This window comes from Quercus suber, unplaced genomic scaffold (assembly GCF_002906115.3).
Source record: "Quercus suber isolate HL8 unplaced genomic scaffold, Cork oak 2.0 scaffold_47, whole genome shotgun sequence".
Lineage (NCBI taxonomy): Eukaryota > Viridiplantae > Streptophyta > Magnoliopsida > Fagales > Fagaceae > Quercus > Quercus suber.
This window is the reverse complement of record NW_027069512.1, coordinates 155,701-178,768: the sequence shown is the minus strand read 5'-3', so window position 1 is coordinate 178,768 and position 23,068 is coordinate 155,701. Positions and strand designations below refer to the sequence as shown.

Sequence of the window (23,068 nt, the reverse complement as noted above, 5' to 3'; positions counted from 1 at the left end):
CGTATTATTGAAGATTTATTGCTAGCTGTTCTTTTCAGCAATGGGAACCAGTGGGAGACTCACATGAAGATTTTGGAAGGAAACTACAACCCCTTGGACATATTGGAAAGTGGTCATGAGGATGAGAATGATGATATAGAAGATGAAAACTCCTTTCATGATACCAGTCAGAGCATGCGGCATGAGGTAGGTTGGAAGATCAGTTGGTGTGCGTAGTTGAATTGAAGGGTGAAAATTTTGAAAGAGTTTGCGCCACAAACTGGGATTCTCTTTATGCTGGTTTAGGGGTGAGTACTTAATACAAATTAAAGAAATTATTTTATTAAAGTAATGCAAATCAAGAGTTCGATGCAAGTCCTAAGAGTGTTCTTTTGGACATGGAAGATTTGCATACACACGATTTGAAAAACCTAGTACTGTTTGATGGAATTCAAAATTGAAAAATTTTAGTGAAGACGGATACTTTTACTTGGAATGATGTGATGTTTAATAATTTTTCTATTGGCATAATGCTGAATCATGATAATCTTCCTTCTTATGAAGATAAAGATACAAGATTTGATTGTGTTTAGGAAGAATTTATGGAGCAAGAGCTGCGAGAATTGAAGCCCAACTAAGGACGAATTTTCTCCAACCCAAGGAGAACCGATGTAGGAAAATTTAAGCCCACCCCCCCCCCCCCCCCAACACAAAAAAAAGGCCCATCAGTCCATTGTCTTTTATTTCTATATTTTATGTTGCATTTATTATTATGTCTCGAGTATTTCAAAAGGTCATTTGACTAGCATGTGACTTTTAATGAAGTTGCTAGGTTAAGATTTATTTATTTATTTTTGATAAGTAACAAAACTTTATTGATTAAAAAAAGAAAAGAATACCCAGGTACACCGGTGGTGTATTTGAGTAGTAGTACATCAAACACTCAAATTACAAAGCTCTAACATATCTAATAAATTAGAACAGGGATAGGAGTCGGACTAGACAAGGTATCTTTTCATTATAATCTTCAATCTTAGTTCAAATTTTGGTGATTCCTAGGCTAAGCCCAGAAATCTAAAAAGATCCTAGGGCAATTTGCTTTTAGAACAAAGGTAAGAAAATAAGACCTGCAACTTTGATTTCCATAAATCTAAAGAAAAAGACCTTAATACCAAGTAGAACACAAACCTATTCCCAAAAAAACTTTTAACTTCTCAAAAGGGAGACAACAGTTCACAAGCAAATTGTTGATATTATTAGGGTATCTAAGATACGGCACCTAAGAAAACTTACTTTAAATTTTAAACTTTCATACTACATGCGAATACAACTATCGACTATAAACAGTTCTTTAAGAAGAAGAAAAGAATAGAAAAAAACCTGTTTCAAATTCACATTCACTATAGTTTTATATTTTCCAGCAATGTATATTGATGATAATTAAAGCTTCTATCAAACATTGACCACATAAATAGATGTAACAATATCTACATTCTTGATAGGGACCTAAAGATGTAAAATTCCTAACTCAATTGCAATTTCACTATTGACAAGTTGTGTAGACTACAAGGCAGAGCATGCTAGGAAATTTCAGATATCCTACTAAGCAGTTGAACTATGCATAAGAGACGCACTGAATGTTTTGAGATTCCAGGACAGTCTTTGCAGCTTCCTTGACTACTTGTCCGCCGACACACAGGCATGTAGACAGACCAATCAGTTCGGTCTGTCTCCACTGTTTTCCTCAGTTGAACTATGCATAAGAGACACGCTGAACGTTTTGAGATTCCAGGACAGTCTTTGCAGCTTCCTTGACTACTTGTCCGCTGACATAGTGCTGCTGACACACAGGCATGTAGACATCAACCCCACCAATCAGCTCAGTCTGTGTCTCCTCTGTTTTCCTTAAGGTGAATAAAGCACGTTTACCGCAAAGTTCACAGCGAGCAGTTAATTTGGTCACGGAATCAGCCAGAGGAATTATATCCAGCACAGAACCAAAGCTCCTCCTGTCAACAATATTTATATTCATCATTAGAAGGATCTTGTTGGAATTTCCAGGCAATGTAATTTGATATGATGCCATTTAATTGCAAAAAAGCTTTTTAAGTTATAACCTAATTGTTTCTCAAAAAAAAAAAAGTTATAAGCTAAAACTCTCAATCCAAAAAGTATAGTTAATGACCTAAAAGCCGGTATATGAATGGTGGTAGAAAATTTTAAAAAATCATGAGCATAAAAATAGCTAAATATAATTGGTGGCTTATTTAAATACCTTAGATAATTACCATCTAGTCCAGCAACTATTACTCTTTTGCCATCATGATCAGCAGCTTCACGACAGAAATCATAAAGGTCCTCAAAGAATTGAGCTTCATCAATACCAATCACATCTAACTGTCACCAAATACAGGTCAAAACTAAGTATCACTCCTAGTATACATAAAAAACTGATTAAAGTTAAATGCAATAATCTCACCAAAAGAACCAGAAAACTATGCTTATTTCAAATTGAGATATTTCTCAGACACACAAACCACTTACTCATTACTGAGACAGTGCACATTTACCAAAAAACAATAACTTTATTTCAAACAATACACGCACGCACACACGCATGAACGCACACACACGCACACAAGAAAATAGTTTTGTATTTTTACAGAAGAAAGGATAATTGTTTGTAATACATGTATCACAAATTGTGTCATTGAAATACCTGATCATATGCATCAAGACCAAACTTTTGTCTGAATGATGACAAATCAGGTAAGGCCAAGCATGGCAATTTCGCCCCATCATGTGTCACAATCGAATCCAATCCATATCTTGTATCCTTATTTGATTTTATTATTGCCACACTTCTGCATAACAGAGATGTAAAAAAGAAACAAAGCATCATAAGACTAATTCCAAAAACATTTAAACATTGTTCAGTAAATCAAGTATTTGAATATTTGCTGCCTTGTATTTGCATAAAGCATGGAAATTTTTTTCCAACAGAAGTTTAGGTGTTTTTGCAGTTCAAATACCGGTGCAGCAAGATGCTTCACATAGCCGAAGTATCTCTTGAATGAGCAATATCAACTGTGGTGGTAAGAAGTTACAAGCTCCCATAGTTAAATTGATTAAAATCAAAAGCTTTAGATAACAAAAGGAAGAAATCCAAATAGAACACTGATCTCTTTCTAATACTCCAAAAACTAGAATTCCAATATCTATATAGGGTCCAAGGGTCTTCAAGAAAATAATGGGAGAGGAAAGGGATCTTAAGTTTAGGGTTTGGGTCATGACATAATATTTTCAACTTAAATGTTGCAGCACATTAGAATAGACCAAGATTTAGAGGCAAATAAGAAACTTAGTCAGACATAATATGTTTTACAGACTTTACTAGGCACAAGAGAAGGTTATTATGCCAATAAAATGAAATTTGATATCAATTACTTCTAATAAATGGAAAGAAATGAAATTGAGAATTACAAGTTATATGACATCCAAAATAGCTTAAGAAAAATAATGGGTTTAGAGTGATAAGGATCTTGCAAAAAATGACTTTAGATGTGTATACGGACAAAGAGGATTAAGGGAGGGGGCCATGTAATTTCTAGAAGGATGAGAACTGAGGAGGAAAGGTTGAAAAAGCGGTGGGGAGAAGTGATTACATATCTTGCATAAATGACACAATTTGATAAGCTTCTGTTTCAATTTTGAGGTTTTTTTTATATGATTTATATCTAGTTTGGGAACTTAAGGAAAGCAGAGGAGTGAGAAATGCCAGGAATAAACAGCTGCATTTCTCATATATCACACTAAATAACAACAACCAAGCCGTAATCCCAAAATTTTTGGGGTTGGATTCTCATATATCACATAGTATCATGCAAGATTTTACACATTTATCATCGATTATATATCATATCATACAACAACACCAGCCAAGCCTTAATCCTGAAATTTTGGGTTGTCTTCTCGTATATCATATCATACAAGTAATTTTCATACACTTGTCATTGATCTAGATTGCCTGTGAATTCAACAAATTTTGACCTTTACACATCATCAAAAAACCTAAACAGACTGAACACATAGATACATATGCAAGCATCAATATCCATTATTCGAAATGCAATTTTTGGCATTAGCAGGAGTCAGGACACTGAACAGGTCGACCTATATGCTTGGACAGATGGAATGGCTCTATCGCTGCTGTCACCAGAATTAATAAACTGAAACTAAACAATTTTCTTTGGTACAGATAAAAATATGTTTAAATTCTTGAAGAATGAAATAACTAAAATGATCCAGATGCCTAATTAGATAATATTTGATGTGTAACTGATATCTATTGAGCCTCACCCATAAGTGGACCTTCCAGATTCTACAAAATTTAAGAAAGCACCAAGCTCAAATAGCCCTGCTTCGCAACAGAGAGATATTCACAGGAAATGAGTCATTTTCCATGACATGAGTTAGTTGTCACTTAGATCAGGAACATATCCTGCATCCTTTAAAATACAAGTCATTTCTCTGATCAACTCATAGAGCTCCTTAGATTGTTTATCACCCTTGAAGAAGAATTGGGACCCATTTTGAACCTCTATTCTGCTATAACCAGGCTCCTTTATGATCCCTGATTCCCGCATCACAGCCCTGACCTCTGCAGCATTTTCCCAAAACCCAGATGTGGCATAAGCATTAGACAAGATCACATATTTTCCAGGATTTTCGGGTTCCAATTCAAAAAATTTCTTTGCTGCAAGCTTTACCAAGTTCATATATTCAGATGGCTTGTAATGATGTCTTCTGCCAACGGACCAAGCATATCAAAATCGATTTCAATCTTGTTCGGCATCACCTCCTTTATTGTTCCTTTTGGCTGATCTTTGTTGCCTCTCAAGATCAACTTGTAGATATCTTTATCAAATCGCATCCTCTGGATGCTTTCATAATTTAGTTTCTAAATTTAAGTTGGTCTCTCATCTTTCATCTTGAAGTTGAGTAGGGCTATTAGTGTACTGTCACTGTACTTATGTACATTATTGTGTCATTGGCGTATCTCTATATAAAGGACTCATCTCGGACAATATTCTATGCATCAATATATTGAGAATTCATTCTCAATTCTAGCATATCTATAATGCTGAGGGTAACTGTAGGTGTGCTGGAAACTGTATTATATTTGAATGTAAGCTTTGTTATAAACCCCCTTCTCTTTTTTTGATTGCTTTATAATTTTTTTTAAGAGAGTTTCAACCTATGGTATTCGTTCTTAATGATAGCTCTTTATCGTCAGATTAAGACATCAATTGATTTTTAGTGTAGGTAGAGATTGAATCTCAAATCGATTGTTGATGATAGCTCTTATTCAACTATCAAAGGCCTCTTATTCAACTATCAAAGGCTTTATAATCCATTTTCTTATTTGGTTTTTAAGTTACATTCAATGTTTTGGAAAAGAACTAAGAAATTTAATTAGGAAATAACTATTCAAAGAGTCCAAATGCGAGGAATAAATTGGGTCATAAAAATGTTGAGCTTCTTATGAATTCCCTAATACTTTTTTTGTGTGGACACATTGATAATTAAAGGTGGGGGAATTTGAATTTTGAATGTCTCATTTAGAAACACTAGGAGGTGCCAATTGAACAGACATGACAAATGGTCGGGTCAGGTTAATTGGGTTGCAGGCCAAAACGGGGCAGGTTCAAAAACGGGTCGAGATAATCATGTTGAGGGCGGGTCAAGTCGGGTTGGGTTGGGCTGACTCGCAATTTCACATGAGAAAATTAAAAAAAAAAAACAAATATATGCCAAATTTTTAGAGAGAAAGAATCAAATCAATCAACGAAACGAATTGCACATAATACTCTTTGTTTTTTGTTTTGTTTTTTTTTTTTTTTTTTTTGTTTCTTTCGTTAAGTGGATACCTATTTTTTTTTTTTTTTTTTTTTTTTTTGTTTCTTTCGTTAAGTGGATACCTACTATTATTAGACCATTGGTGTTACTATTATACATTTGAAGGGGAAAAAACAAACAAATTAAAATATATAAAACTTTCCATATCCTTTCAATTCTGATAGTTTTGTTTATGACTAAAATTCTTTATATTCATCATAACAAAATCTTCTATATTAATAATTTATAGCCAGAATGCTTATAATTACAAATTTACAACTTGAGATAGAGAGATAGATTCTAAGGAGCACAAAAAGTATATATTTTAAGTATACACACTTCAGATTCAAAGTTCACTAATAGTATGTACTTTTGGACTTTTCTTTTACTTTAGTTTTGTTTTTGTTCTAGTTAGATTTAGTGTTAGTAACTTAGTCATGGTATTTAATTTTGCTACTTAGTATTTAACTTAGTATTAGATGTTTAGTAGTGTAGACGTGCAGTTGTAGATGCTTTTACTTTTTGTATTTTTTTTTCCTTTTAATTAACTTTTTTTTAATAAAGGGAGGCGTGGTCACTACCATTGGTGGCTACTAAATGGCTAGGTAGTGTCAGTGCAATACTTTGTACTTTTATATTTATGCACCTAATACCTTGGCATGTAGTCTACATATTTTTCAGGAAAAAAAGTTTAAAAAAATGGGTGGGGTCATGGATTAGCTAGGTCGCGTTGGGTTGGCCCCAAAAAAAGGGTGGACTGCGGGTTGGCCCGTTTTTTATTTGGGCCAAAAAAATCAGGTTTGGGCTAGGTTAAAATGGTGGGTTCAGATTGGGTCAACAAATTTTTGCCCATTTTGCAATGTCTCTAAGCTACATGCTCTTGGCAAATTCCCTTATATCTATATCTTTACTAAAAATGTATGAATAATTAATAATTAGTTGTGTTAAGGGGTATCAATAGTGGTCTGAAACCTTGCAAAAATTTGAGTTAATAATAAAAATTCATGTAATTTACTGTCCAGGAACAGATTTCTCTGCACTTTTTTATTTGGGGGGAGAAAGATTTCAGTACATTGGGTTATTCACTATTGTAAGTTTCTTCTTGGTGGTAAATTTTCAAGCAATGGCATCCTGAGATAATTTCTGCTACGTAGATGTACTGGCAAAATTGGAACCAGTACTGGAAGTGACCAAGGTGAGATATGCTTTTTCTTTTTATTTTTATGAAGGAATAAGGGAGGAAATTTATGACTTGCAAATTGGAAAACATAAATTAGCCAAAACACCCCACAATTTCATTTTTCCAAAATACACACACACACACACACACAAACAGTAAACATCAATTTATTTGTGACTTCTATTTATCTGGAAAATGGTCTCAAAACTTGACCATTTTAAAATATAGGGGAAACCACACTCAATATTTGCAAACCTCTACTTGTAGCATTATACATCTAATAAATTACCAGTCACACTGCCATGTTTTTTTGCACTCAGACACACAAACTTATTTTTAGAATAACATATCTTGAGAACTGGATTCAGAGAATGCGAGAGCACACAAGCTGTTGAATTGCAAACCAAGCTGATGCTAGGAGTGTTTAATATGTTTATGATGCTGCTGAGGAGACAAAGTGTTCTCTTCGCCTCTTGAAATGTGTCAACAACTCATTGCGATCGTGAAGGCTCTCTTTAATGGCTGGAATTTCATTGAAGTTTTTGATCCATTCCTGTAAGCGAGGGAAGCTATCAGCCTCCAACACTTTGACCCCAGCTGCTTCCTCCATGGTTTCCAGCAAGCAAGCTATCCATCCAAAGGCCAAGTCCGCCAATCCTATGTTATTGCCACCAAAAAACTTCTTCTCCCCAAGACCATGCTCTTCTAGGATTCCCAGAATTTCTTTCACTTCTTTTGTTGCTTTCACTTGTTGTTCTCCAGTAGTTACAAAGAAGCCAACCAAGTTGTTGTTCTAAATCATACAAAGTATCCAGTTAGAGTGGGTAAAATCTCCATCTTATATATTATCCGAGTCTAGAAAAAAGGTTTAAAGCTTGTTTGTGTGTGCAGTTCATTATAGTTGGATTAATCAAATCTACTTAGGTTTCGGTTAATTCAACTAGAATGTTTTTTGTCATTCAATAAGGAATTTGAGTTTGTTCATCAATATACTAAAAATTAATTGATGTCTAACAATTATTATTAAATTGATGAATTAACTTTAGTTAAATGACATTTACATAGGAAATACTTTTAAAACTTTCACATGCATGTATAAAAGAAAAGTAATAACAACAAAGGAAACTCATAAAAAAAACAACAATAAAGGAGAGCAAAGTTGTAGGTGTGATTTTATGCAACGTAAGAAAAAACATAATAATCAATTAGTTGTTGACGCATAATTACCTTATCCTCTCCAAACTTTACCCAAAACCGAGCCACAGCTCTCTCATGAGGATCATCTGGAAGCAAAGGGTTGTGTGGCCAAGTCTCTTCAATGTACTCGAGAATGACAGCGGATTCGGCTATGGGTTTCCCACCATGAACAAGCACAGGAACCTTCTTATAACCGAGCCACAGCTCTCTCATGAGGATCATCTGGAAGCAAAGGGTTGTGTGGCCAAGTCTCTTCAATGTACTCGAGAATGACAGCGGATTCGGCTATGGGTTTCCCACCATGAACAAGCACAGGAACCTTCTTATGGACAGGGTTGTACTTCAAAAGCATCTCACTCTTGTTGTATATATCCTCTTCTACATATTCATATTTGATACCCTTGAGTTTCAGTGCCCATATGACTCGATGAGCATATGGACTTGACAAGGCTCCTAGTAGCTTTACTTCTTCCATACTTGACAAGGCTCCTACTCCTAGTAGACCCTGCTTCAGCTACAAGCATATACAATTTGGATAAGTCTATATAGGCCATTATTGACTAATGGAGGTTGATAATGTGGGCCGTGGAGGTTGACAATTATTATTATTATTATCATCTTTCTAACGCCCCAAAATGGGACTAGGAGGTGGAGTCGTGGAGAGAGAATATAAGTGAACTAACTTTAATCGGTGATAGGCTTACGGTGTAACATGATCTTCTTTATTAGGAAAATTGGGTTCAAATCTCCTTAACTTTACTACAATATCAAAGTTTTTATTTTATGTACTAAAATTGGTGAAGAAGTACATGGATCTTACACCAACGACATAAAAATTCAGAGAGTCCAAGTGTATTTTACCCAATTTTTTTGGCCTCTTCCTTCCTTAAAAGTTATCTTAGCTTTTAAGTGGAGTTTGTACATGCCTTTGTGTTGGAATCATTTTTCCTCTCTCTTGTGTTTGTGTGTGTTTGTTTCTAAAAAAAAAGGGCAATTGCTCCACATTATTTAAAAGAGTATGTTATGTGTAATATAACTTATTTCATTTTCTCTTAAAAATTACCATGACTTTTAAGTAAAGTTTGTGGTGTGTTTTTGTGTTAGAACTTCTTTTTCTCTCTTTTGTGTGTGTGTGTGTTTGTTTCTAAAAAAAAATTAATTTTTTTTAATAATAATATGCTTAATATGAACTTAATGATATACTTGTATTGGATTTTGAGTTTAAGAGCATGATATTGAACCCAAGTTTGAGCTTGATATTGAGCTCAAACTTGTCAATAGGCACTTGAACATTTTACTTTTGTTGTTAAGATGAGTTTAAACATTCAATACTTGGACAAATTTCAGCTTGTTTATTGCCACCACTCAAATACTAAGGACTTTTGAAATTGAAATAGCCTATACGGCCTTCAATGGCTGACTAGAAAAAATAGTGCATAGAAATTCATCTTACACAACACATTCATATCATCTTATTTCAAAGCATTTTAGATTATTATAAGAGCTCCAGATAACCGCGGCTAATTATTGGTGCCGGACTAAATTATGAATTCATAACTTAAAATTGGGGGTACTATTGTGGAAAATATGTCCAAATCTAAAAGGTGTGATGAAGATACTATTTCATCAAAAACGCATAATACTTATCACACTTCTAAGTATTTTTATGATTGAAAAATGTAGAAATCCCAAATTATAATAGATGCAAGTTATTAACCTTTTATCAAAAAAATATAAGAACCTCTGAACACGCACATGAGTGTATGCTCAGAGGTTAGTTAATTAATAAAAAAACATTACATCATGATGAAGAGCTTATTCCAAGAAACAAGGAGTCTTTTCCATCCAAACTATAAAAAAAAATCAACAATGACAAGAGCATATTTAGCTAAGAGATGAGTAGGTTTATTTCCTTTACATTGCACATGAGAAAACCTTACATTGCGAACCTCATGACAGAAGTCAAGAATCCCATACGCAACAAAAGCCACCATAGCTGATGGAGGAGATAATCCAGCAAGAGCACAATAAACAAGAAGGGAGTCACCCTCTAAAATAAATTCCTGTAATCCCAAATCCTTTGCAAACTGTGGATCGGACAATAGTTTGTATTTCTATCATTTAGTATATAAAGAACTAAGTTCTTGTAATGTAATCTTATTTAGTTAGCTTAATACATAATTAATTTTTCCACATTTTCTCTTAAAGTTTGTTACTATATAAACCTGTTTCATAAGATAATTATTTCAGCATGAGATAAAAAGATCAAAGGACCTGGATAGTGGGTTGATTTTACACATTGTGATTTTGGGTCCATAACAGATTGCGTCAAAGTAGGATAATGTTTCCCTTTAATTGTAATAGCAAAAGTTTGTTTTGAAAGTTTTGTTTTGCCACATAACCAGGCATGTGGAGAGAAAACCATGAGTGTGAGGCTTGGGGACTTGATAAATACTGTGCCCACTAATGAATAAGTTCTAACTTCAAATAAAAAACATGAAATTAAATTTTCTTATATCATTACTGATTTTTAAGTTCAATCATTTTCACTGTACTATAATCAAATAACGGATTCCATATTTTAAACTTAAAAAAAAAAAAAAAAAAAAAAAAAACCTTGCAACACTAAATTCTTATTGCCTCCATCCTTCTTTTTTTTTTTTTTTTTTTCACTCGACTTTTATAGATTCAAACTCTGGTCTTTTGCTATAAACTCAATATTAAATAATAACATGACTAGAGAAAGAAATTGGAATTCTACATATTTTTAAAAAGCAATCAAGGAAGTAAGCAATCTACTTTTTTTATTAATATATATATATATATTACTGTACTTTTAACACTTTTACTTTAATTTATTTTGAGCAATCAAATTATACGGTTGACGAGTATATTATTATATTATTGTTTATTTATCTTTTTATTGTCAATAATTGATATTTTTTTATATTTTATTTTTTAATTTTATCACCCCTAAAATGAAATCCAAACTTCGACACTGTATGCATACATGCAATGTGCGACACTTTTAGGCTCTAGGAGAGGAAACGAAGGGTGCAAATATCTGCAAATGTACATGCATTTGCTATAATACAAGATACGTGACACTGACAAGGACTTCCACTTACAAGTTTTCAACTTCCTTATAGAGCCGACCGCAAAAATCACATGACAAAGATTGTCGGCAGAGGGGTACGTAGGTGGTTCTGATTGATTGTTGGTATAACAAAAAAAATCTAGCTATATATATAGCTACCTCATTTTCTGCTCAATTATGAGATTTCAATCTCCTAATTGTAATAATTACTTTCCTTTAAACCTTAACCACAGGTGATAACACGCACGTTCATCACATTGCCATGTTTCACACCTTAATAATTGCATTGAGTGCAGGTGCACGTACACCTCTTAATTTTACTGAAATCGCTAAGAAATGCATTCCTTTTCGGCTGCATGGGGGCCATGGCCATGAAAGATTATTGGAGATCTATATCTACTTTAAAAAGAGACCTGATTCAAAAGAAAAACGTTTAAATTGATAGTAAGCATTCACTAAAAAAAAAAAAAAACCTTCTATCTTGAGTACTTTTTGAAATGCTTAAACAAGAAGAAAGAGATGAGCATGACACGGGTCAATAATCAATTTTTGTGCTGCTTTTCTTGTCCAAAATCCATTGCTTCGTATAATCAGTTAATCACAAGGTATGTTTGGATCCTCACTTTTGTTAAGAGGACAAGATAATCTTTTCACTGTATACTTTTGTAAATGAAAGACAAAATAGGGCAGATCACCGAAAGGCGAGATCACCGAAAGTAGACCTGATTGATTTGAATTGTTCTAATTAAATTCTAATAGTTATAGTTTGGCAAGCATGGTCTCAAATCAATCTAATTACTTTTTAAAGAAATTTGATTCCCTCAAGGAAATAAATAAATGAAAGGAACTGTTGGTAATTGGGTCGGATTATGCCTAGTCCATGACCCATATATGGGACATTCAAATAAGAGGTTCATCAGTTTGAATTAGAATAATACTCTAGCCCGTACATGCATGGAAACCTACCTATTTGTGAGGTAGATTAAAATAATTTTGTAAAAAATTTAAGAAACTACACTATTATATGACTTGCTCTCGTATAACTTTAATTTGTGATACAATTTGATGAAGAAGACATTGCTTGAACTTATAATGGCTTACAAAATTTGTCAGACAGTTTCAGATACAGTAAAAAAATAACTCAAAAATTCAAATATTAAATTTCTGAAAGACCAAAATATATTAAAGAATCAGATGATTTACTGCTTAGAAATTATTGAAACAAAACAAAATATATATTACTAAAGAAATAGAGAAATATAAGAGAAAGATAAATTCCATTCAAAAGAATAATTTAATTATTGCAATCTTTTTTATCTTGTAATAAAGGTTAGAGAGAGTTTCATGGTTCATGTATAAAATTACTTTTTAAAAAATACATGAAAAACCATAAATATATATATATATATATATATATATATATTTTTTTTTAACAGATAGAGGAGAAGAAAATAATATAAGTAGAGCTCATACTTTATTTGGCTTAAAAAAAAAAAAAATTGGGTTTGCTTTGCTTTAATAGTGTTCATGATTAAACTTGTAAATTTGGAGATAAATTATCAATGTTTGAGTTTGAGTTAAAGTTTGACTTGATAGAGAGATAGAGTTTCACTTCTTGTTAAGTTTGAATTAAACAAAAATAATTTTGTATAAAAAAAAATGATAATGATGAGTTTGAGTTTAGTTGAAGTTGTTACAAAGATAGAGTTTCACTCCTTGTTAAGTTTGGACTAAACAAAAATAATTTTATATAAATAAAATGATAATTTTATTTAAATATTGTGCTGACGTGGAAATTGTAGGAGTTTCAAATGTTTCAGTTTTATATATATTAGAGAGATCGAGTTTCAATTCTTGTTAAGTTTGGACTAAAAAAAATAATTTTCTTTAAATAAAATGATAATTTTATTTAAATATTAATGATAATGATGAGTTTGAGTTTAATTTGGACTTGTTAGAAAAATAGAGTTTCACTCCTTATTAAGTTTAGACTAAACAAAAATAATTTTATTTAAATAAAATGATAATTTTATTTAAATATTGTGTTGACGTGGAAAATTATAAGAGTTTCAGAGGTTTCGGTTATATATATATAATATATATAGATAAGGGTTAATAGTGAGAAATGAGAACTCATGATTGATTGCACATGTATGATTGTAATTGTGGTGTTTGTGAAATTGTGAATGGTTTATGAAGGCTTATAAAAAAGTAAAAAAATTTAATGTATGGACCATCCAAACATGTTTAAGGCAAACAGACAATGGGTAAGCTAAATACAATTTGAATTTAAGGCGAAATCTTTAAATAAGCATTTTTATATTTTACTGTAGGGTTGAAGGCTTAAAACATATATTGGGCATTGGGCCTTGGCCGAGAGCATGATTAGTTTGAGGAGCAACGAATGGTAATGAGTGATTCAAACTCAGGACTCAGTGAGCAAGATACAAATAGGAAGGTGGTTCGAGGAAGAATATCTCATTGGATAGGCTAAACACAGATCAGATGTATATCCCATTTGATCAAGGTAGTCTTCCAGGGTACTCCAGTAACAGGGACGTGTATCTTGAGTGTACCAGAGGGCTAGGATTTCAGAAATATCTAAGGAAAGCTGCTACTATCGCATTAAACATTGCAGCTATTTTTTGGCTATTTATGTGGAGAAGACCTCTGAATAGTGTTGATTTGGCTACCACAACTTACAAAAAGACAAGGGTATCTGATAGGATAGACACTCAAGTAAGGACTCAAATGATCAACACGTATAGGATCAAGATAGTCCAAAGGGAGTATATAATGTAAGAGACCCTCCATGAGGAAAGGGATCGAAAAATAGAGAGAGAGAGAGAGAGAGAGAGAGAGAGAGAGAGAGAGAGAGAGAGAGAGAGAGAGAGAGAGAGAATATAAAGAGAATGGTCTGGAAAAAAAAAAAAAATCATGTGATTTTTAGGAACCGATTACTCTGAATTAAGTTACTAAAGATGGATAAATTTTCAAGCAATGGCAACCTGAGATCATTTCTGCTACTTCAGTGTGCTAGGAAACTTGGATCCTGTATTGGAAATGACAAAATATGAGATTTATGTTTTTAGTTATTAGATTATTTAGGAAAAAGGGGTGAAATTTATGAACTGCAAATTGAAATTGAAAACACCCCACAATTTTTGTTATACCAACAATTTTTGTTTTCCAACAAAAAAAAGAAGGAAAAATCAATTTATTTGGCTCTCATATTTTATCGAGAAATTGGTCTCGTAGTCATCACTCGCCAGTTTTTAGTGAGAATAAGAAAAAAAAAACTACATAATAGCAAGCCTCTACATTTAGAGCAGAATTGTACATCTAGTAAAATGCCAGTCACAGTGCCATGTCTTTTGCACTCAGCCATGCAAACTTATTTGTAGAATAACAAAACTTGAGAATTAGATTCAGAGAATGAGAGAACCCAAGCTATTGAATTACAAACCAAGCTGATGTTAGTAATGTTTGATGCTTATGATGCTGCCGAGGAGAGCAAGTATTCTCTTGTTCCCTTGAAATATGTTGACAGTGCATTGCGATCAGGAAGGCTCTCTTTAACCACTGGAATTTCGTTGAAGTTTTCGATCCATGCTTGTAAACGAGGGAAGCTATTATCTTCCAACACTTTGACCCCAGCTGCTTGTTCCAGAAATTCCAGAAAGCAAGCTATCCACCCAAAAGCTATGTCGACCAATCCTATTTTATTGCCACCAAAATACTTCTTCTCTCCAAGACCATGCTCTTCTAGGATTCTCATAAGTTCTTGCACTTCTTTTGTGGCTTTCACTTGTTCTTCTCCACAAGTAACATAGAAGCTTAAAAAGATTTTCATCTAAATCACATAAAGCATCAAGTTAAAAGAGGTAACACTTACACTCCATCTTATCTGGGTTTGGAAAAAAATTTCTTTGTTGTTCAGACTTTTTTTTGTGTGTGCAAAGACAATCACCTTGCTTTTATGATTTTCTCCTTTTTTTGCATCTTTAGTCAAATGACATTTGAAAGAAATACTTTTGAAACTCACAAATGTATAAAAGAAAGTAAGATTTGTAGCGGAGGAATGCTAAGAACACGATATTTTTAATTTTTTTTTTTTTCACAAATTGCTGGTATGATATATTGTGATTGCAACATCACTTTCACTTTAATTTATCATTTGACATCACTTCTATTATGCATTAGTCACTGCAAAACATGTCAATAATTGTAAAAAATTATATCATAGACTTTATTGTTTGTAGCCCAAAAACAATAAAGAAGAAAAGAAGCAATAGTTATGATTTTATGCAAGCTAATCTGAATTATTAGTAGTAGAATTACCTTGTCCTCTCCAAACTTAGTCCAGAACCGAGCCACAGCTCTCTCATGAGGATCATCTGGAAGCAAGGGGTTCTGTGGCCACTTCTCTTCAAGGTATTCGAGAATGACAGTAGATTCCGGGATGGGTTTCCCACCATGAAGAAGCACAGGAACCGTCTTGTGCACTGGGTTGTACTTCAAAAGCAATTCAGTCTTGTTATATATATCCTCTTCTAAATATTCATATTTGATACCCTTGAGCTTCAGAGCCCATATAACTCTGTAAACATAAGGACTAGGCCAAAATCCTATTAGCTTTACTTCTTCCATTCTTACTCAGATTTTCTTTCTTCCTGCCCGAGTGAGGTCATATATAACTAGTCAAATTGATTCCCTGGCTTTATCTACAAGCTTATGGTTGGTCAATTAGAATAAGTATTTGTTTATTCAACAAAATAATAAAAAAATAAAAAAATTTAGAAGATGTCATTTTTTATTGATCTATTATTGACTAAAGGTCAGGTTCACTACTGTACAAATCATTCTTTATTTAAAATGAAATTACGTTTTACTAGATAAGTTAGGTTGGATGCCTTGAAAACAATGATAAAAGCGAGTTTACTTTGACTGAGTCTATGAGCAGTACTATTCATATATGGATGGCTCAGTCAAATATGGACGGCTAGCTACTCTGATATTCTAATATGACGCGCACTGTGTTATCCACTCAATAAAACACAAATTAATCTGACTTCTATATACGACAATACATTCATATCATATTATTTTAAAAATCAAAGTTTTAGGTTAATATAACAGGTTAGATAAGGGTGGCTAACTTTTATTGCCAGACTAAATTTCTGAACACATAAAGTCTTAATTTAAAACTGGGGGTACTACTATCCTAGAAAATAGTGGGTTAGACCGTTAAGTGCTTCCTGAAACTTTCTTCACCAGATGATTCTGTAATTTTTATTTTATTTATTTATTTTTGAGAATCAAGATAATTGTTGTACTATTATAAAAGAATTTATCATTCCTCATTAAATAATTCTTTTGGGGCATTTCACCCTAAAGAATTCTTTAGCAAGTAACAGACTAACAGTTGTTTTTCTTCAGTTTCAATATATTATAAAAGATTGAATTACAATTTATATCTTTAAAATTTAGGAAAATTTTGATTTTATTCATTAAAATCTACAATTTATATCTCCATGAACCCTTCAAGGCCCAAGCAAAGCACCTCATATCACTGAGTGCTCCTTACAAGCTTTTCCAAGTTCATTCGCTTCTTGTAACTGGCCAGCATGCCCTAAAAGATCAACTATAGCTGCATAATGTTGTCCTCTTGGCTGAATTCCATAATCTTTGGTCATAGATGAGAAATATGCCCAACCCTCATCAAGCAAACCTCGATGGCTGCAAGAAGAAAGAACTGAAAGGAAAGTAACATAATTTGGTTTGAAACCTTCCTGTTTTCATCCTATGAAAAGATTCCAAAACCTCTACAACTTTTCCATGCTGACCATAGCCAGAGATTAAAGCAGTCCGCATAACAACATTCCTATTTAAAGACTTGTCAAATACCCAATGCCCATCAGATAAACTACTGCATTTAAAGTACATGTCCGTAAGGCCACTATTGACTACCACATTTTCCCTAATTTGACTCTTGATCATGACACCATGGGCCTGTTTCCCATGCTCGAGTGTTGCTAAAGTGGCACAAGCTCTGAACACTGATGCAAAGGTATACTGGTCTGGAATAAAACCAGTCTGTCTCATCTTGTAATAAAGATTTAACCCCACTTCTTCAAGCCCCTTTTGCACATACCCTGCAATCATTGCATTCCATGAAACCAAGCTTTTCTCCTGCAAATTATCAAATAGAACGTGAGCAGTTCCTAGATCCCCTGATTTCACATACAATATCACTGGGATCATATCCAACAACAACCATTAGTGCATGGATTCTTCTCCACTTCGTATACTCTTTTACAAATATGCATTCCTGCAATAGAAGAGCATAGGTTCTTGGTTCCACTCGCACTCCAGTAGTGCACAACAGTCCCACAGCTTCCCTCAATCTTCCCGAAATACAAAAACCCTTTAATGTTTTATCCAATTGGAGGTAGCTCTTGTAAGGCTCAACCTGAAAGCTGGTGATAATCACATTCCATCAATATGCATTCCTGCAAATATGCATTCCTGCAATAGAAGAGCATAGGTTCTTGGTTCCACTCGCACTCCAGTAGTGCACAACAGTCCCACAGCTTCCCTCAATCTTCCCGAAATACAAAGACCCTTTAATGTTTTATCCAATTGGAGGTAGCTCTTGTAAGGCTCAACCTGAAAGCTGGTGATAATCACATTCCATCAATTGAACCAGTACATTGCCAAAATCTACTCTTTCCCAATTCTAAAAATAATATATGCAATTACGCATGTCAATTCCATCAAACCTTGATCTTTACAAAAATCACATTACATACATAAGTATGTATATAGTAATGGAAAATTCCATTCAAATTGCCAAATATTCAAATTTCCCAATTCACTATTCAACCTAAGGATCTCACATTTGGCACAGAAAATATACTCCCCACCAAATAAATGCAGCATTTTATCAACAACCTGCATGAATTCAAGCTCAAATTCAATTATAATACTTACATACATATAAAAATGTATGTAAGAATGGAAAAATTCCATTCAGACAGTCAAATATTCATACTACCTAATTCACCACTGAATCTAAAGATCTCATCTTCAGCACAAAAACAATACTGCCCGCCCACCCATAATGAGTATGTAATTGTGTTTGCGTCTATATTTTAGTTTTGTCACGAAATTACCAAAGGGAAGATTGTTAGGTTCTAAATTTCCATGACAATATATATGACACTTATTGAGTTTGTAAATATCATTGATCAATGTTCCTAACCAGGGGATCATTGATCTGTTTATATTTACAGTATTGAAGCCCCTTTTTCCTTTTTCTTCTTCTCTCCCCCCTCTTATTTTAGGGATTGACCCACTGGCAGGACCCTTCTTTTAATAATAGACTACTACGAAATCATCAACTTGACCAATAGATTTCTTAAGCATACAAGTTCATGAATGGGATTAAACTAATTGAAGCGTGCATCTAGTTAAAAAAAAAAAAAAAAAAAAAAACCCATATAAATGCATTTTTTTTTTTTTTGAATCTCATATAAATGCATTTGTTAATTATATTTTTAAACTAAAAAATGTGACATATTAATTTTTCTTAAGATTGTTTTTATAGTCCAAGTCTATTTTTTCTTATTACAAATTTCTTCTGGTCAAATGTAATTTTAGTTTTGTTAGTATGTGTTTGGATCCATTGAAATTGCGTCCACGTTTGCGCGTTTTACACCTTATGTTTATTTATTATTATTATTTTTAAAACGCGTTTCAAGAGTTGTAATCCCTGTGCGGCTACTGTTCATAACAGTAGCCGCACTATTTGACTTTTCGACCCATTTTCAGCCATATCAGTGGGTCCTGTGCACTGTTCACCAGACTCACAAACTCCACTTTTCAATAACTTTTTTCATTAAAAATGGATCTCACGATACTGTTCACACATTTAAAAATTATTTTGTTATAGTATTTTCAGTTTTCAATTTTCAACAAAATAAGTTGTATCCAAACGGACCCTTAATATCTTTGTATAGTGAGTTCCAATCTATATATCTATATATATAATAATAGGTGAAGCAGAGAGAAAATCCAATTAGATTTCAATTGGATTCTCAATTTTGCGCCACTTGTCCTAACCAAAACTCAAAAAAAAAAAAAAAAAAAAACTAATTAGATTATAAATTTGACTCCAATTTTGTGTCATGTATCTTATCTAAATTTTCTAATTTTTGTGCCCAAATAAATGATGTATTAACATTTAACACGGAAGCCAAGAAAACCACAATGATTATGCTCATTAGCNCATTTCTCTAATCAACTCATATAGCTCCTTAGATTGTTTATCACCCTTGAAGAAGAATTGGGACCCATTTTGAACCTCTATTCTGCTATAACCAGGCTCCTTTATGATCCCTGATTCCCGCATCACAGCCCTGACCTCTGCAGCATTTTCCCAAAACCCAGAGGTGGCATAAGCATTAGACAAGACCACATATTTTCCAGGATTTTCGGGTTCCAATTCAAAAAATTTCTTTGCTGCAAGCTTTACCAAGTTCATGTCTCCATGAAGCCTACAAGCCCCAAGCAAAGCACCCCATATCACTGAGTGCTCCTTACAAGGTGAGTTCAGAACAAACTCATACGCCTCTTGTAACCGGCCAGCACGCCCTAAAAGATCAACTATAGCTGCATAATGCTGCCCTCTTGGCTGAATTCCATAATCTTTGTTCATAGATGAGAAATATGCCCAACCCTCATCAAGCAAACCTCCATGGCTGCAAGCAGAAAGAACTGAAAGAAAAGTAACATAATTTGGTTTGAAACCTTCAGTTTTCATCCTATGAAAAGATTCCAAAACCTCTACAACTTTGCCATGCTGACCATAGCCAGAGATTAAAGCAGTCCACATAACAACATTCCTATTTAAAGACTTGTCAAATACCCGATGCCCATCAGATAAACTACTGCATTTAAAGTACATGTCCATAAGGGCACTATTGACTACCACATTTTCCCTAATTTGACACTTGATCATGACACCATGGGCCTGTTTCCCATGCTCGAGTGTTGCTAAAGTGGCACAAGCTCTGAACACTGATGCAAAGGTATACTGTCTGGAATAAAACCAGTCTGTCTCATCTTGTAATAAAGATTTAACCCCACTTCTTCAAGCCCCTTGCACATACCCTGCAATCATTGCATTCATGAAACCAAGTTTCTCCCGCAAATTATCAAATAGAACGTGATCAGTTCCTAGATCCCCTGATTTCACAGACAATATCAACAATTTAGTCTTCAAATACTCATTGGATCATATCCAACAACAACCATAGGGCATGATTCTTCTCCCCTTCTTATACTCTTTTCTAAATATGCATTCCTGCAATAGAAGAGCATAGTTCTTGGTTCCACTTGCACTCCAGTAGAGCACAACAGTCCACAGCTTCCCTCAATCTTCCCGAAATACAAAGACCCTTTAATGTTTTATCCATTGGAGTAGCTCTTGTAAGGCTCAACCTGAAAGCTGGTGATAATCACATTCCATCAATTGAAACAGTACATTGCCAAATCTACTCTTTCCCAATTCTAAAATAATATATGCAATTACGCATGTCAATTCCATCAAACCTTGAGCAGCTTTACAAAAATAGTTAAACTACCCAATTCAGTACTGAACCTGAAAGATGTCATCTTTAACACTAAACAACACCACCCACCAAAACGAGCTAGCATTTTATTTACAACCCACATAAATTTCAAGCATGTATTAACACACACACACAAAGAAAGTAACTAAAACTAGTGAAGGTTACAAACCTGCCATTGCTGCTCTCAGATTGAATTCTGCGAAGAAGGGTGGTGGTTTTTCCGGCGAACATGGGGCCAACGATGATGTGAATCTCTCCGGGAGGCGATGGCAGAGTCAGTCAGGGGCGGCCCAACATAATTTGAGGCTTAAGGCGAAAAATTTATGGGGGCTGTAATATGTAAATATTAATTAAAAAAATTATTTAATACTAATCAAATTAAGATTAATTTAATACATTAAATACATAAATAATACCAACTAGATTAATGTTAATTTATATAAAGAATTGAATATCATAGTTGAACCTATAAATATTAATAAAAAGAAATAAAAATATATTGCGATTGAAAAAGATACTTTATTTTGGATATAAGACGATGCATAGTTAAATAAAATTGTAATCTAATTTTAATTTTATATTTTGATTTTAAGAGAGAGAGATAGATATTACTTGGTGTATGACTTTGTAGGATATTATTTTACAAAAATCAAAGTCTCAAACTATTAGGAGAGATTAATCTATAATTGATGATTTAACACCTTTGCAATATCTTTTTAAATATTTTAGGGTTTCAATTGAGTTAAGGTTCTATTAGTCTCGTACTTTGAGAGTCTTAATAAAAATGAAAAAGAAAAATGCGCTAATTAAAAGTACTATAAAATGTTCAAAATATAATGTGATATTTCTCTCATTGATGAACTTCATCAATTTAACTAATGAATGTTATATCACTTTTTTTGTGATTAATAATATGGCAATTTGTAAACTAATAATAAATTTTGTATATCTTTAATCACTAATTAAAAAAATGTACAACCTTTAGAAAATATATATATAATTTTATAAAATTTTAGGCATTTAATTATGAAAAGTTGAGTTTTTTTTCTTAAGAAAAATTTATTTTTTGGGGGGCCTTAGGCCTAGGCCCAACTTGCCTATGCCTTGAGCCGGCGCTGAGTCAGTTGCTCCGTGTGCACGCCACCACTTTGGATTGAATGAATGGAACAAGTGGGAGAAACGGTGGTGGGTTTTAAATTTAGGGAAGGAAAATTGTGGGGTTGCACTTGCATGGAAAGGATTTTGAGGCCAAGATGAGTGGTTTTGGGGAGGTGAGAAGTTAAGCGGACAACGTTGGGGTCAGGAAGGACTTCATATGAGACACACAGAAGACAGCTTTCTTTGGTTTAAGGTAGAGAAGTTCAGACTTCAGAGAGCCTTGAGAGAGAGAGAACAGCAATTATGTACTTTTTTTTTTTTTTTTTAAATGGAAAGCAATTATATATATATATATATTCTTTTATTTAAGTTAAAAAACAATTATCTATTTTAACCATAGTATAAAAAACCGAACCAGTAAAAATAAGGACGGAGCAAGAATGTTGCTTAGGGGGGCCAAAAATTATACTCAATGCAACGAATTTAATTTTTTAAGAGAATCATTCTCAAGTTAAAACCTATAATTTATTGCTTTTGATGAAAAACACTTGTTATTGCATTAAGATTTGACTTTTAAATAAAAGGCTTCAAAAAAAATTACTAGGCAAAAATAAGAAATATAGTAAATTTTAAAATTAAATTAATATATAAAAATTAGAACCAGACAACTAGCACATGGTCAATATTAAACAAATGTAAACAATTTTTTTTTTTTTAAAAAAAAATTATTATTTCTTAGGTTTAGGGTTCGGGTCCTGAAATAATATTTTCAGCTTAAATGTTGCAGCACATTAGAATAGACCTAAATTTAGAGGCAAATAAGAAACTTAGCCAGACATAATAATATGTTTTACAGACTTTACTAGGCACAAGAGAAGGTTATTACACCAATAAAATGAAGTTTGATATCAATTAGTTTTAATAAATTGAAAGAAATGAAATTGAGAATTACAAGTTGTATGTCATCCAAAATAGCTTGAGAAA

At 33.2% G+C, this 23,068-nt stretch overlaps 3 protein-coding genes and 2 pseudogenes across 3 annotated transcripts; all 5 read right to left on the bottom strand.

The window, feature by feature from the left end:
- Nucleotides 1–1,350: 1,350 nt before the first annotated feature.
- On the bottom strand, nt 1,351–21,260 carry LOC112027891 (thymidine kinase). The gene is made up of 4 exons (XM_065771646.1): nt 21,156–21,260; nt 2,699–2,843; nt 2,255–2,376; nt 1,351–1,988 (listed from the first exon to the last, which is right to left on the bottom strand). Exons 1-4 carry the CDS (start codon nt 21,215–21,217, stop codon nt 1,733–1,735), a joined length of 585 nt encoding a protein of 194 aa, XP_065627718.1. The 5' UTR covers nt 21,218–21,260; the 3' UTR covers nt 1,351–1,732.
- On the bottom strand, nt 7,214–8,836 carry LOC112013869 (probable glutathione S-transferase). The gene is made up of 3 exons (XM_065771644.1): nt 8,574–8,836; nt 8,285–8,437; nt 7,214–7,850 (listed from the first exon to the last, which is right to left on the bottom strand). Exons 1-3 carry the CDS (start codon nt 8,727–8,729, stop codon nt 7,491–7,493), a joined length of 669 nt encoding a protein of 222 aa, XP_065627716.1. The 5' UTR covers nt 8,730–8,836; the 3' UTR covers nt 7,214–7,490.
- LOC136066794 (probable glutathione S-transferase) lies at nt 14,652–16,060 on the bottom strand. The gene is made up of 2 exons (XM_065771645.1): nt 15,693–16,060; nt 14,652–15,204 (listed from the first exon to the last, which is right to left on the bottom strand). The coding sequence occupies exons 1-2, from the start codon at nt 15,999–16,001 to the stop codon at nt 14,845–14,847; spliced, it is 669 nt and encodes a 222-aa protein (XP_065627717.1). The 5' UTR covers nt 16,002–16,060; the 3' UTR covers nt 14,652–14,844.
- Nucleotides 16,862–17,850, bottom strand: LOC112027879 (pentatricopeptide repeat-containing protein At4g16470-like; annotated as a pseudogene).
- Nucleotides 19,636–20,830, bottom strand: LOC112039614 (pentatricopeptide repeat-containing protein At4g16470-like; annotated as a pseudogene).
- Nucleotides 21,261–23,068: the final 1,808 nt, after the last annotated feature.